General features: G+C 43.7%; 1 protein-coding gene across 1 annotated transcript in view; it reads right to left on the bottom strand.

Moving 5' to 3' along the window:
- The window catches only part of ZMYND10 (zinc finger MYND-type containing 10), a 1281921-nt gene that overhangs the window by 758568 nt on the left and 508463 nt on the right, over positions 1-14890 (bottom strand). Inside the window, exon 4 of the mRNA XM_069644108.1 lies at positions 12307-12360. Coding sequence (XP_069500209.1) covers positions 12307-12360 — 54 coding nt within the window. The remainder of the gene's footprint in view (positions 1-12306; positions 12361-14890) is intronic.

Below are 14890 nucleotides of genomic sequence, written 5' to 3'. Positions count from 1 at the left end.
CTGAAGGAGAGAATAGCCAAGCTTAAAATAACATTGAAGAAGGGATGGCTGCATTGCCTACTCCTTGCATTGTATGCATTACACAATCAACCTGGTCCAGATAACCATTTAAAGCCCCATAAGTTTGTAACTGGATGCCGAACGAGAACTCCTCTCACCCCCCAAACAAGGGCAAATACATACGCCCACAGAGTAGCAAAGGCATTAGGTGATGAGATGCACGATTATTTGAAAATGATGACAAAGTATTTCTTTTATTTCTCAACATATTAAAAACCAACAGGAGGCGCCAAAAGTGAACGAAACAAACAATCTGCTTAGTAGTTTGAAGGACTTATTAAAACCTCCAAAATAACAGGGAACCAGGTGCAAGTATGCAAGTTTGTGCACACCTGGAATACCCTGCGATTCAACTTGCCTTTTTAAGTGGAGGAAGTAAGTCCTACTGCTGCGAAGCTCGAGGGCTGACGGGCTTGGATCCATCTACACAATATCAAGCCCTATAAAGGTAAAGCAATGACTTCTCCTGCACATGCTCCCAGCGAAGCAAGTGCCCACAGTGAAGCAAGAGAAGAGCAACAACGAATGACAACACAACCTATGGCCAGGATAAAGAAAGCAAAACATGTTTAGATTAGGATTGATATATAGATTAATTCATTTGCAGTAATCATGGAACATTTCCCTAGAATAGGCTCCAACAAACAATGTGAGATTTGAAAGAAAAGGAAGAAAAACATTTTGTAATCTTCATCTATGATGCCTATTACATTGGTATATGCATTCTTAGTTAGCATTGCGTCTTACACTTCTGAAACATATCCAGCTTTAATCCAAAGAAACGTAAACATTGCTGAATTTTTGGAGAAATCCAAAAACAGTTGGATTGTTTGAAGAGTGATAATCAAAACAATACTCAATTTTCTGATATAGAACTGATTAAAAAGGAGGTGATACATTTGCATATTCATACAATGGAGAAGCTTCAAAAGATTCGAGATGCATTGTCTAAGAAACCGATAGGCTTTCATGTGATATTTATTAATGGTAATCTCCAACAGTATCATGATCTGTGTTTTCTTCCTTATTTTAATGGCCTTTATAAATGTTATAAATGATGATAGCATGATGCATGATACAGAAACATCCACTATTGTTTCTGCCAAAGATATAATGGCCAGATTACATAATATAACAATGCACCTGTTTCAACATAAAACAGAAAGTGGGAAGCATCATGAAACTATAAACTCTTATTTCGATAATGCTGTACATTTAAAGAATAACCTATGGTACCAGCATATGAAAGAAGTGGGAAGGAGATGGTCAGACGAAAACTGATAATGTATGTTTCTTGATCCAGTACGTCATAGGTGCAACAAGAACTTTTATAGCAAGAGAAATTTCACCATATGATGCCAAACGTCTCAGTCATCAAGCAGCATGCACAACCAGGACAATTAGAAGGAAAATGGGCGATGTTACGATGGTGAACAAAAACGGCATTCCCATTTAAAGATACCCATGTGAAGACAAGATCGAAAATGGATTAGGGTGGACAACCAAGAAACTTGTGTATCCATTCCAGATAGGAGAACAAATAAGGGTGGTCAAGATGGAAAAGTTGAATTGCTCAGACACCATTGAAAAACCAGGAAAGCCACGATGTGGAGAAAGACCTCAGCTGGTGGTATATAGACGTGTTCTCAGTAGTACTGGATGGGAAGAAGGGCCTGCCCTGCACATCTAATGAAGGAGGAATCAGCCAGTATAGTGAAGATAGTGAGTGACAAATGTCTGAAATCATGGGCCAAGTACTCAGTTACTCACATGGGTGGAAAATGAAGCAAGACCAGTTTCTAGAATACCGCTAAAAAATAAAACAACACGCTTCAGGAACAGTGGTTTGATCCTGGTTGGGATGACTAAAGGATGTGAACAGATCATTTAAGTGCCAGGAATTGATGGAGGAACTGCAGTGTTAATGGATCGATATTAGGCCTGTGGATCCAGAGCCTACATGCAGTTGCCCCAGAACTGGGGAGGAATATGCTCCATTGCGATGATGCATTTACCCACATTGGTGATCCCACAAAGTGATCTCCATATTGACGAATTTCCAAAAATGGATTACCATATAAGAAAGAAGGGGTCACCTGAATTTCGCTGATTGAGGAGAAGCAATTATTTCTCAGCAAAAGCAACAGAGTCTTATGATAATATCCCAGATGATCATACATTGTTCAGCAAGACGGCAATGATAATGACATTTATATTCTTGCCAGGACTTCAAGCTGCAGCAAATGCTAAATGGCTCCAGATTACTAGATCGTAGCTGTTGCAGACAATCAACTTAACAATACAATAAAAGGATTCAATGCAATTAGAGAAGAATTGGGAGCCATTTGGCTGATGATTCTCCAGAATCGGTATGTCCTGGATTTGATTACAGCAATGGAAAGAGGCGTGTGCTCCAAGGTCTGTCCTCATGATGCAGAAAATGGAACCTTAACTCAAGATTAACTAACATGCACACGAAGATGGAGTAAGTAGACGAAATTGAAGATTATGATTGGTTTACATCTCCATTTTCATGGATTCCAACTCGACTAGCAAATGCTTTCAAGATGCCTGGAGCAATACTAGTGTTTGTATTGCTAGGATTCTGTCTCATAATGATCATTGTGGGACAATGCAAGAAGACAGCCAAGAAAGCTTTTGGAATGAAGATTATGGTTGATATTGACTATGGAACAATTGAGCAAACTGAAGCCAGCAACCAAGAGCACAAAGAAAAGTATCCTTGCACCTCCAGGAACAAAGTATCTTTTCCCCAATTATCAGAAGAAGTATGTGGGACAATGGACATTCTGTTCACCAACAGGAGATTGTCGATTCATGACCTGGAGTGTGGATGAACATATAAAAAAAATGCTGGTAACCTGGGGGATGGGGGGAGAAGGGTACGAAGATATGGGTTCTGAAGAAAAGAAAATATGACGAAATGGTAGAAGAAATAGCAGGAGTTGCAGAAGAAGTGAAGGGTTTGGTCGAGAACTCAACCAGAGGGGGGACATTTAGTGGAGGAGGTACCTGTCTTCTCCCTAATCCCTGCCCCCTTGCCACCATCATATTGGGATGACAGACTAAGAGCCATGATGGGGAACCCCTGCCTGAATCCTTGCAATATTCCTACACCACATTGACTATATGCGATACGATATGCACTCCGGACAACCTTTCAGAGTGTACCCGCAAGCCGACATAGTGGATGAAAGTTACCAAGAAGGATGTACTTTACCGAGCTGTCAAAATGCAGCCATGAGCAGAATGGATGTGCGCTAAAACAAATCCCGATGACAGCAAAGGAATATCATAAAGAAGCTGTAAGAACCTATGTTGAAACAATATGAAAAAACTTCAGAACGTCAATGTAACTGAAGCACTAAGAGAAACATGCACTCCACGAAACAGTAATTATGAGCACAGAGAACAATGAAGTGACTCACTGGTCAATAACTGTAAATACGCCTAAATGAAAGGTAGAGGGAACATATAGAAGCTTGCTTATGAGAGGTATATATTCAACGTTTAGGACGACCATTAGAAGAAGATGGACACCGGCTTATGTCAATCAACCCAGCTACCTCAAAATAGGAGCCCAGGATTTTGAAGTAAAAAGATGAATAAGCGGTTTTCCCTTGTAAAATAGGGGAGTACATTGGGCTAGGACCAAGGATGCTACTTCGAGAGATGAAGGCAAAGCACGAAGGGAGTCTAACGAGCACACCATGTTCCCAAAGATTAGGAGGAACAAGAACATTCACAGATGCCAAGTATTGGGCAATTAAAAGGACATGCCGTTTATATGGGATAGAGTGAACAAGTCTCTAAAGGCCAAGAGCAGCAACTGCACCCAGCATAATTGAATCAAATGGTGTTAAATGCACTGCTGACCTGGACACATTCATTGGCTCTTGACATGTGATGGAGAGCTTCCAAACAAGGGCTATTCATTAAGTCTGAAACAAAGATAATGGTGTACCTACAATCCCTCGAATGTTCCGAGACAGTGCAGACTGACAAGGTCAGCCTTCAAACAGAGGACACTGGCATGAGGCCTACCGATGAGAGAGGGTAGACTAATTGGAAAAAAAGGGGGAGAACCGACATATCACCAAGCACCTGGGTTTCATTTTTATGTACGTGCTGCTAGCAGGCCACATGTCCAAGGTTGGATTGGGTTGCCAACCAATCAGAAGAACAAGTTACTTACCCCTGGTAATGTTCTTTCGGCTGGATGTTCCTCCTAGGCATTCCTCATCTTTGATATACGATTTCTAGCTCTAGTTGCTTCAGAATTATTTTCGGCAGAGGGCGCAGTGCGTCAATGGCGTTGACTTGATGTCCCTTGAGGGCCCAAGTCTCAAGGATGATGTCATCGAAGGTATATATAGCATGCGCAGCGCCCGTTGACTTCCGTTTTGTTTTTTCTTACAGTAGAAATACCTGCACAACCACTGGAATAACCATACTCAACCTTAAAGGAATGAAAGTTGTAATAGCATGTGAAATTCTTCTATGGAGTAGGCTGGGAGCGCAATGAGGAATACGTGGGAGGAACATCCAGTCGAAAGAACTTTACCAGGGGTAAGTAACTCGTTCTTCGAATGGATTGTGTCCTCCCATGTATTCCTCATCTTTGATAGACTCACAAAGCAGTATTTGATTTGGTGGAGGGAGTACAAATTTCAATTTCATATAGGTTTTCATGAACCAAATGCAGGACTGCTTTTCCAAAGCTCCCATCCTGCCTGAGGGAAGAATCTAGGCAATAATGTTTTGTGAACGTGTGAATCGTAGACCAAGTTGCTGCCTCACAAATACTTTTTATTGGTAAACCCCTTTGCAGGGCTGCAGAGGTAGCCATGACCCTGGTGGAATAGGCTTGTAACCCTTCAGGAGGATCCTTTCCTGCCAGTCTGTGACACTCTGAAATAGCCAGAATGATCCACCTGGATAGGGATTGTTTAATTTTTGTGGCCCGTATAGCCAAGCTGATCATCAATGCAAAGCTTTGACAGCCTAGATATATAAAAGCTCAAAGCTCAGCGAGGTTCCAACCTGTGTTATCTCTCCTCCTCCTTTCCAGGATGAGGTGGGGGATAGAAAGAAGGTAAATCAATTTTCTGTCCTACGTGAAAGTCAGAAATGATCTTGGGTAAGAATGAAGACTTAACCCTCAGAACGTCCCTATCCTTATGGAAGCTAGTAAAGAGTGGCTTAGATGAAAGTGCCTGCAACTCACTTACTCTACGGGCTGAAGTTAAGGCTACCAAATTGGGACCTGTAAAGGAGATGGGGGGACACATTAGTGAGCCCCTTTAGAAATGATGTCACCAGTGGAATTTTGAAATATTAACATTCCTCCGACGAGCGTGTAAAGATGGACAGTGCTGCCAAATAGCCTTTAATAGTACCAATCTGGAGCCACAGATAGTAGAAAGGATAAAACATCCAGTGTTTAAAACAGAAAAGGATCTACATTCTTGTCTTTGCGCCAGTTGCTAAATATGTTCCAATGTCAACGGTAAAAAGACTTTGCTGCTGGCCTTATGGCCAAAAGCAAAATCTCCATTACGTCATCCGGGAGGTCCCAATTCTTGTATCCCAGCCTCTCAGAAACCAAGTGTGAAGGTTGAGTGTCTTGACCTCTGGATGGAGATCCCAACCCTCCTCTTGCGAGAGATGGTCCTCTTTGTGGAAGACGCACTGGAGAACAGATGGACATGTCCAGAAGTTCTGGGTACCACGTTCTCCTGGCCCAATCCGGGGCAATTAGGATCATGGATTTCTCGAACTTTCTCAACATCCTGATTACGCAAGGAATGACGGGGACTGGAGAAAATGCATACAGGAGTGGAAATTCCAAGTCCACCACAAACACATCCCCTAGAGCTCCTCTTGGGGGAAATTCCCTGGAGAAGTTGAGTTCACACTTCCGGTTGACACTGGTCATGAACAGATCCACTTGATGGATCCCAAAGGGTGAAGATCTCTTGAAGGACTTCCTGAGCTAGTTCCCACTTGTGGGACACTGTGCTCTGCCTGCTCAGAGGGTCCGCTACCATGTTCTGCTCTCCGGCTAGGTGAACTGCTGATAGGGAAATTCCTTCTTGAAGTGCCCAATACCAGAGTTGCATTGCCTCTCTGCACAGTGGTAGTGACCCTACACTTCCTCTCTTGAGGTAGTACATGGCCACTGTGTTGCCTGTCCTTCTCAGGACATTCTTCCCCCGCACAGAGGGCAAGAAGGCCTTCAGCGCTAGTCTGATGCCCTCAGCTCCAATAGATTGATATGTAGTTTGGACTTTGATGGAGACCAACGACCGTTGACTGTCAGATTGTTGGTGTGGGCTCTCCACCCCGTGAGTCAGGCGTCTGTCACTACTGTTCTCTCCGGCCATGATTGCCAAAAGGGTTCTCCCTTCAGAATGTTGTCCTCGCAGGCCCACCACAGAAGATCCTGTGCGACCCTGCTTGGAACCTGAAGTAGGTCCGACATCTTTCCTGAGAACTGGGACCATTGAGCTGAGAGCCCACTGAAGGGATCTCATTCTCAGGCGGGCCTCTGGCACCAGAAAAATGCAGGATGCCAGCCATGAGGCTAAGCAACCTAAAAAAATAAATAATGATAATAATAAAATCGAAGGCCGGGTGATGTTGGATACTCTGACATTTGGTGACCATCTGTAGAATATCTTGAGCACTCACCTCGGGTGGCAAGCTCGTTCCCAAGGATGAACTGGAGCTTTTGAGAAGGTTTAATATGGGACTTCTTGTAATTGAGGGTGAAGTCCAGTCTGTGAAGAGAGTGGCAGGTGAAATTGAGATGCAGGATATGTTTGGGAGAATGCGCCCTGATCAGCCAATCATCCAGGTAGGGGTACACTTGAATCTCCCCTCCTGAGACTCGCTGCCACCACCGACATCAGTCGGATGAAAACCCTCGGGTGGAGGTTAGCACGAATGGCAGAACTCGAAACTGATAATGAGAACCGCCAACTGCGAACCTCAGGTATTTTCTGGGCTTGGAATGGATTTGTACATGAAACTAAGCATCCTGAAGGGCTCCATACAATGCTGGAGTTGGAGGGCCTGAAGGTTCGGAGACAGTGTGACGACCATTTTGAACTTGTCCTTCCTGAGGAGCTTGCTCAAGGTTCTCAAGTCCAAGATGGGTCTCAGTCCTCAGTCTTTCTTGGGTATTAGAAAAAAAGGGTAATACCATCCCTTGTTCCTCTCCGCCTCAGGCACTGGTTCTATAGTGCCTTTCTCTAGCAGGATTAAAATTTCCTGCACAAGGAGCGAATCTGGAATCCTCAAAGAGAGGCTCCCAGGTGGATTGCTCAGAGGTCTCTGTATGAAAGGAAGGCAGTACCCATGGGCTATGGTTTCCAATGCCCAAGCTTCTGAAGTAATGACTCGCCATTCTTCTAGATGCTGGGACAGTCTACCCCCCATTGGTGAGTTGTGACTCATGACCTCAGAGAGGTTTTTGGGCAGCTGATGCAGTGGCAGATGGTAAAGATGCCCCTGTTTGAGCTGACTTTGCACCTCTCCCTCGTTGACCACGAGTGAACTTTCTTTGGCCTATTTGACCAGCCATTACCTGCGCTCTTCCAACTGAGGAGTAGCATCTACCCCTCCAAGGCTGTCCACTAGGGGGAAAAGGCTGAGGGTGCTTAATAGCAGCACCTAAAGATGTGGCTGCTGCCTTTGAGGTCTGCAACTTCTCAAGGCTCTCATCAGACTTGTTGCCAAAAAAGGTGAGACCCGTCAGAGGGCATGTTGAGGAGTCTGGATTGCACATCCGGTGCAAAGCCAGACTTCTTCAACCACGCAAATCGGCGTATCACGGTGCCAGTAGCCATGATTCTGCTGATGCGGTCAGCAGAATCCACACCTGACTGAAGAGACTTGCACATGGCTTCTTTGCTGGCTCTAATTATGGCTAGAACTAGTCTCTTTCACGCCCCTCGGGAATGTGCTCTGCCGCCATGGAAATGCAGTCCCATAGAGTGAATGAAAATGTTGCAAGGGCACATGTGGAGTTGGCTTATTTAAGTGCCATACTCCCTGCAGAAAATAACTTCCATGCCCATCCTTCTACTCATCTGTCAACCCTATCTGGAGGGATCGTAGGGTAAGCTGCTTGCCTTGAAGTTGCTGTAGCTGCCTGTACCACCAGGCTATCTGGAGTGGGTGTTTTGACAGGTAGTCGGGGTCACTACTGGAAGGGTGGTACTTTCTTGTCAAGTTTTTATTTAAAGCGATTGGTTTCTGGTGTTTCCCAATTCGCTGCAACCATTTTTGGCAGAGCAATATGAAAAGGTAATATAGGATCCGACTGAGAACCCTTATCTGGGATGTCCGTCAGATCATCCTGTTCGAATGGTAACGCCGGCCCCCCATGTAGTAACTACCTTGGACATGAGCTGTCTGTTTGACGCATCAACATATTCTCCTGCCTCTGGTCTTCCAAACTCTAGCTCAGGTGAGGTGTCCACCCCACTGTCCATCTGCAGGTTGTCAAAGGTCTCTCAACCTTGATTTCTCAGAAATAAAACGTTCTGGTACATTTGGCAAACCAAACTGGAGGCCAAATGGTGCCTCATTCTCCGAGGGGTCATGTTCCTCATATATTGACGTAAGGGACTTAAAACAGTTCTTGCTTGGTAAAGGCACACAAGTCTTTTCAGGTATCAAGGATTTAATGAACAATGGATTCGACGCTAGAGGAGCCGTTGTAACTTTTTTCACTGGCGCCATAGATTTTGGTGGGGCACTCTGCGTCGATGCCACAGCTGGCAATGATGGCACAGCTGGCATCGATACCTTCGACGTCGAAGTCAAGGTCTTGACTGGCGAAGGTGCAGTCGGCGTCAATGGTGTTGACGACCTCGAAGTATGCTTGTGCTTTCGGCTCGACGGAGCCTTCGATGATACGTCATCGACTCGAGGCCTCAACGGCTCTCAGTGAGGATTAGGCCTTCGTCCCAGGCTTGAGGGCGCACAGGATTTAGGTCGAGCCCTTTCCTTCCCGTCTTCTTTGGAAGGCGTGGTAGGAGCACGGCTTGGAGGTTTTTGTTTCTCAAATCTTTTTATTATCTCTGCTCTGAAAGCCTCCCACTCGACCGGAGTGTATTTCTTTGTGGGGCACCATAACCTCTCAGGAGAAGCATCCGACGAAATCAAAGTGGGTGAGCTATGGTGACTTTTCTTGGACCTCTTCGATGAGGAGTGGTGGGAGGCAATCCTCGATCTCGACCTCTCAACTTTCTTCCTCCAAGGAGAGTTGCCTTTCATTCCTTCAAGGCCTTTCCTGTCATCGAATGGCACTTGGAGCAGTCCAAGGTTTTATGCTCCACCGAAAGGCACCATAAACATATGCTATGTGCATCGGTTACTTAACATTTTCAACCCACAGTCTCAACACTTCTTGAACTCGGTCTTCGGAGTTGTCGGTGTTGACGAAGAAGACCTACTCGATTTATCGAAGCAAAGAGGTTGTGAAGTAAAGAAGTTCACTTTATTTCTTGAAACGATAACATTCACAGAAAAAAATAACTGAAGCCAACGTGCGCTGTGGGTGCTATATATATACCTTTGATGCCACCATCCTCGAAACGGAGGCTCTTGATGGACATCAAGTCAATGAGTTCGACGCACAGCGCCTCCTGCCAAATAAAATGTGCCGAAACAGCTTGAGCTGATATCGCATATCAAAGATGAGGAATACGTGGGAGGACACAATCCAATTGAAAAGCCTGCCATGCACTTTTACATACAATGTTCCAAAGTATTGTTCTGCTGCCATATTCCCGGCTATTACGAGTAAATCGCATGACGTGTAATGAAGTAGCCCAGAGTGTGCCTCACTGACAAGAGACCGCCAATAAGGGATTAACATGCGTATTATCTATATGTAGACATGTTCCCTAATCAAATCGCACCCCTCGATAGGGTTTACAGTTTGCCACGTAGGAGATCATAGATGATGCATCTAGTATTATATAAAGTGATTATAATCAACATAATAGTGTGATCCTGCACAAATCGATTTGATGAGTGTTTATTCGCCCTGCTTTACTTTTTTGAGATTAAAGCAATATTTCACCATCTTATTTGAGTCTGTCCGATTATTTGGTCAGAGATATTTTATGGGTAATTCCATCTAGCACACCGACGCTTCAAGGTACTAGAGCACACAGCTTAAGCACAACCATACACAAACTAAGAAGTGATGTATGGAAGAGTGGGGATCGGGTGTTGGCCCTTCTGCCAACTTTTGTGGCACACCATTTTGTCCACTCATTTGGCAGGGGCCCCTTTCATTTAGATGTTATGTCTCCCCCAACATTTTAGCAACGTTACTCCACTGGTTCCCACCGTCCATGCGTTATCTTTAGTAGAAGATCGGCCGTGCGCCTTGGGGCATATGTCGCAGCGCAAACCATAAATGCACACAGGACACAGCTAGCTGCGATTGCACCGTACGTAGGAAATAGTGCCTTAGGAAGCAAAGAGTGCTTCCCGATTCCTGCAAAAGCGTTCAAGAGACAGAAACATGCCATGTTAATGTGCGGGGGAGTCACATTCAAAAGGTGCAGTGCCCCAGCCGGCATTCTGAATGGGAAATGCAAGGCTTAGGAAGGAGTTTACACTGGGCTAGCATGGAGCCTGCATAATGGACGATGGTATAGGCAGGTTGGCGCCCTGTCACCCATTATTGACAAGGCACCCAACCGACAGGCTCCAGTTCATGCTAACCCGCAGCTGAGAGCGGAGCTCAGGAGTTGTCAGAGTGCGCTGGTTTCGATGCCTTTTCATTGAGGGTTAGCAGAGTCCCTCAGTTCACAGAGCCATTGCCCAGTAATGTTGGCCCTTAGCAGAAATAAAAAATAAATCATACGTACAATGAAGCTTCACCTTCATGCCTTTCGAGTAAGTCCAGCACTTACAGCACGGTGCTGCTCTTCCTCACCACACAGTCTTCTTGGCACCACAAAGACAAAGAAGATGCAGGCATTCTCACCAGGCCGTTCGGGTTTCAAGTGGAAAAGAAGTCCAACTCATTGAAAGCAATTATGTTTTATTGGGGGGGGTTTATCTTGTAAAAACTGCCGAAATGCAGTTAATGCAAGTGTGTTTCCTCAGTATGTTTCATGAAAGAGCCGTCTTTCAAATGCATTGCAATGATTAAATGTAAAATGTAAAGTGTAAAATCTAAGAGACTCTTTATCTTCCCCTTTGTTTGAGTTTTCCAGGTTCAAGGTTCCCAAGTTCAGGCTTTCCAAAAAACATGTTTTTTGGGGGGGGGGGGGGGGGGGGGGGAATTGGCACAGCAGACTACAGCTGCCGGTGGTGTGTTTTTGGTCATTCTAGGTTTAAATGGGATAACATTTATGGGCATATCTAACTGGTTTGGGATTCCTGCAACAGTAATTATGTGGTTGCCGCATGTAAGATTTAAATTATGGTCCCGTATTCATATTTAGGGCGGGCGGGGGGGGTACCTATCATAGTCATGGTACTATTGAGTGATGTTACTGTAATTTTCAAGGTCGAGTTAAAGAACTAGCTCTTGAGGGAAGTTGAGAGTTTTGGGAATTCATGTATGCAACTGCCAGTTAGGGCTAGCAGCCCTTGTTTGGTATATTTACAAACACAGTTTATCAGTTCTCAAATAAACAACAAGTCATTAGAACGTATTCACAAAAAGAGAAATGGAATGAATGGCACACAAAACAACCCATCTACCATAACACATGACTCTCCTGATATATCCCCCAAGCACATACATTAATCATATTACCAAATTGGCAAAGGAGGGAGGTGGAGGTACACCTGTGCAAGAGAAATTAAATAAGGATTAGATGAGGAAGAGCCAAAAGCAGTACATAAGGTAATAAGTTTAGCATACCCTGCACAGCATAATTTAACACTAATGGAAGGAAGAAGAGGGATAATCAAATGTTACAATAGATATAGCAGGGATCTTACTAGAGAATCCAAATTCAGTATATAGTTGAAGAAGGGTGACTCCTTCTGTCTGCAGACTGCAAGTATCAGTTACTAACAAACATCAGGCCAACGCAACTTATTTAATCGCTCAGTGTTAGGGTCTCCAAGTTGTGCAATATGTTTGAGCTCATATTTCTAAACAGGAACGTTCAAGTCAGAAAATATAAATGCTTCCCAACAACAGACAACTCTCCAAATATGCTCAGAATCTTCACAAACCTTGTGGTAGAAGATGGTCTCCAAGAGGTTAACGATGGTAGCTTCGTGGTGTATCTGTAAAGAAAAAGAAAATGTAAAACGTTCCACTCACATGAACATGCGTATGAGCCAAACTTCCACAAGCAAATGGAGACGCCCGCCCCCATATCGCATTTTGGCCTCACACCCAAAAGTTTAAATGTCCCTTAAAAGATGGCAGCTGTCACCTGCCTCCACGCCAGTAAATTCCTATGTTCCTTTATTGATGGAATACACTAAATGTGTTGTGCAGTTCACATTTTTTATAGTTTCTTTTTTTCATTTAATTCGTCTTTTCAGTATATATTAGTTCAATTAAGCACATTCTCAATGTGTCCAAGTGTACAATCAGTTACATCTGGGTATCCCATGTTTTCAACCAGTTGTTAAACTAGTTGGATACATGTTTTTCTAGCTTCCTTCCCAGATAAGTTTAGTTATTAATCACATTTTCACTACTTTGTTAAATAAGGAACATTCCTTTTATTTGGTAACATTTTTCAACTGATGTTAGGTTTATGCGTTGCTAAATTCCTCCTCAGATACAGGTATTTATTTAGGTTCTAAGAAACTCAAATTAGATAGTCTAGAGTCAGCTTCTGTGCCTACTTTTGTTTCTCTCCATTTGGAGGTTTCTCAGGGCTTCCCCCCCCCTTGTAGCTTTCATTATTATATTATTAGTGGCTGGAAAGAGAAAACAGTTGGTGGGATTATGTATTACAATATTTATGTAATAGTTTCTTTGTAGTCTAATGATATTCTCTTGCTGTATCGTTGTCTGCACACTTACCCTACGCCTTTATGGATGAGCATTAACATATCTTTCGGTATCCTTTCTTTATTAGGGGTTATATCTGCTGATATCGTCACGTTCATAGGTTGGCTCGTAAAGGAAATATATATGCATCCCGATTAATCATCATCTGGACAGACACATTGTATTACCTTTTATTCTAATACTTTGTAGTATCTATAGGTCATAAATATCTGTTGCTAGTAGGTAATGTTATTTTATACATTTATGACAGGATTAGTGTTAGGATTCTGCTCAACTGTGGTTCTCTTGGCTAATGGACTTGATCATCATGGGTATTGTGAGAGTTCACAAAGGAGAGGCGGACGCAAAAGGTATAGTTTTCTCAGTTTCAGACATGTTTATTAAACAGAAATGGGTTGGGTGAACACTTCTCTATCCCTATCCCAAATAGAGTTTCCCTGCCTAGGCAACAAACAAAAATTAAAGCAAAAACATTCTGATATGGCCCTCACACCTAGAAATTAATAACCAAGAGTGTAAGGAAATGTCTCTGACTTTGAGTTGGCAAAAAGTGTTCATAATCAAAAGTAAATCCAACATAAACATTTTCCAAGGAGAAACCCTGGGATATAGAGTTATGCAGAATGACAAAAGTGTCTGTGAAACAGTTGTTATGGCTCTTTAAATTAGGTTCAGAAAGTTCGTATACAAACAATACATTCCATAACATTCAACTCTTTCTTAATCATATGATGAATTTCACAATAGGTTTCCTTTTTACAGCTTTAGTGGATCTCCTGCTATACTCCCCTGGCAGAAATACTCTTATGGGTTCTTTAGATCCCTTGGTGTACTCTCCTGTCAGTTATCTTCCCACAATTTGAAAGTCCACCTTCAATTACAAAGTGCCTGGTCTATTTGACTGCCAGGACTTCCTCTTTGGGATTCCTAGATTCCCTGGTATACTCCCCTGTCAGGAATCCGTCTCTGGGGTCCTGCAGATACCCTGGCATATTTCTCTGCCAGGTATCTGCCCCCACCCCCAAATGTCAAGTGCCTAGTGTACTTTGCTCAACAGGGTTTCTTTTCAGTTTCACTGTTCTTTGAGTGTGCTGCTGTTGTATCACTTCACTGTGTTTCTATTTGCTTGCTTAAGGTAACACTTGCTCCAACTTTCCGCCACAATGACATCTCATACATGGGGACTTGTTCAACGTTTGTCGTTGCACTTAAGTTGGTCAGTATTCAAAAGTTCTTAATTCATTTACGTGTGTACATGCCTGTCAGTACACTTGGTGTCCCCAAAGCCTTTAGGCAGACTCACTGTTACTTTACAACCTTCCCGAACCGTGGTGTGTCTCCTGGACTGGAGAAGGCTGTTTTCGGCACGGCCGCACCTGCGAGAGCTCCCCTGCTGCGCCCAGTACTGCGACGGTCCTCCAAAAGGTGCACGTTCCATCTCTCCTTCGTTCTCGCCACGCCGGTATACGATGCTCACATTTGCAAGCTGCCACATAGATGTGCCTATTCTCTTGACTGTGGCGAAAAAAGTCCTCTCCTGTTCCGCCTTCTCTTGGAGTACGGATGCCATTTTGAAATTTCCAATGCACTTGTGATTTAACCGAACAACTAGTCTGCATATTCAACTTTGGGTTTCTTTCAATCTGCATCAACTCCTTTCTCCTCTTCCTCGTCTCAGTACTTGAGCCTTTATGGGAGTTAGAGTTTATGGGATTTCCAAAACAAGTTTTCTTTTTAGGAGTGGTATTTCGAAATACACCAGAAACAGGAGAGGTTATGCATGTGTGG

The sequence above is a fragment of the Ambystoma mexicanum genome, chromosome 2p (genome assembly GCF_040938575.1).
Source record: "Ambystoma mexicanum isolate Mex_15411 chromosome 2p, UKY_AmexF1_1, whole genome shotgun sequence".
Taxonomy (NCBI): domain Eukaryota; kingdom Metazoa; phylum Chordata; class Amphibia; order Caudata; family Ambystomatidae; genus Ambystoma; species Ambystoma mexicanum.
Note: the sequence above shows the minus strand (reverse complement) of the source record. Positions and strands in the feature narration are given on the sequence as shown.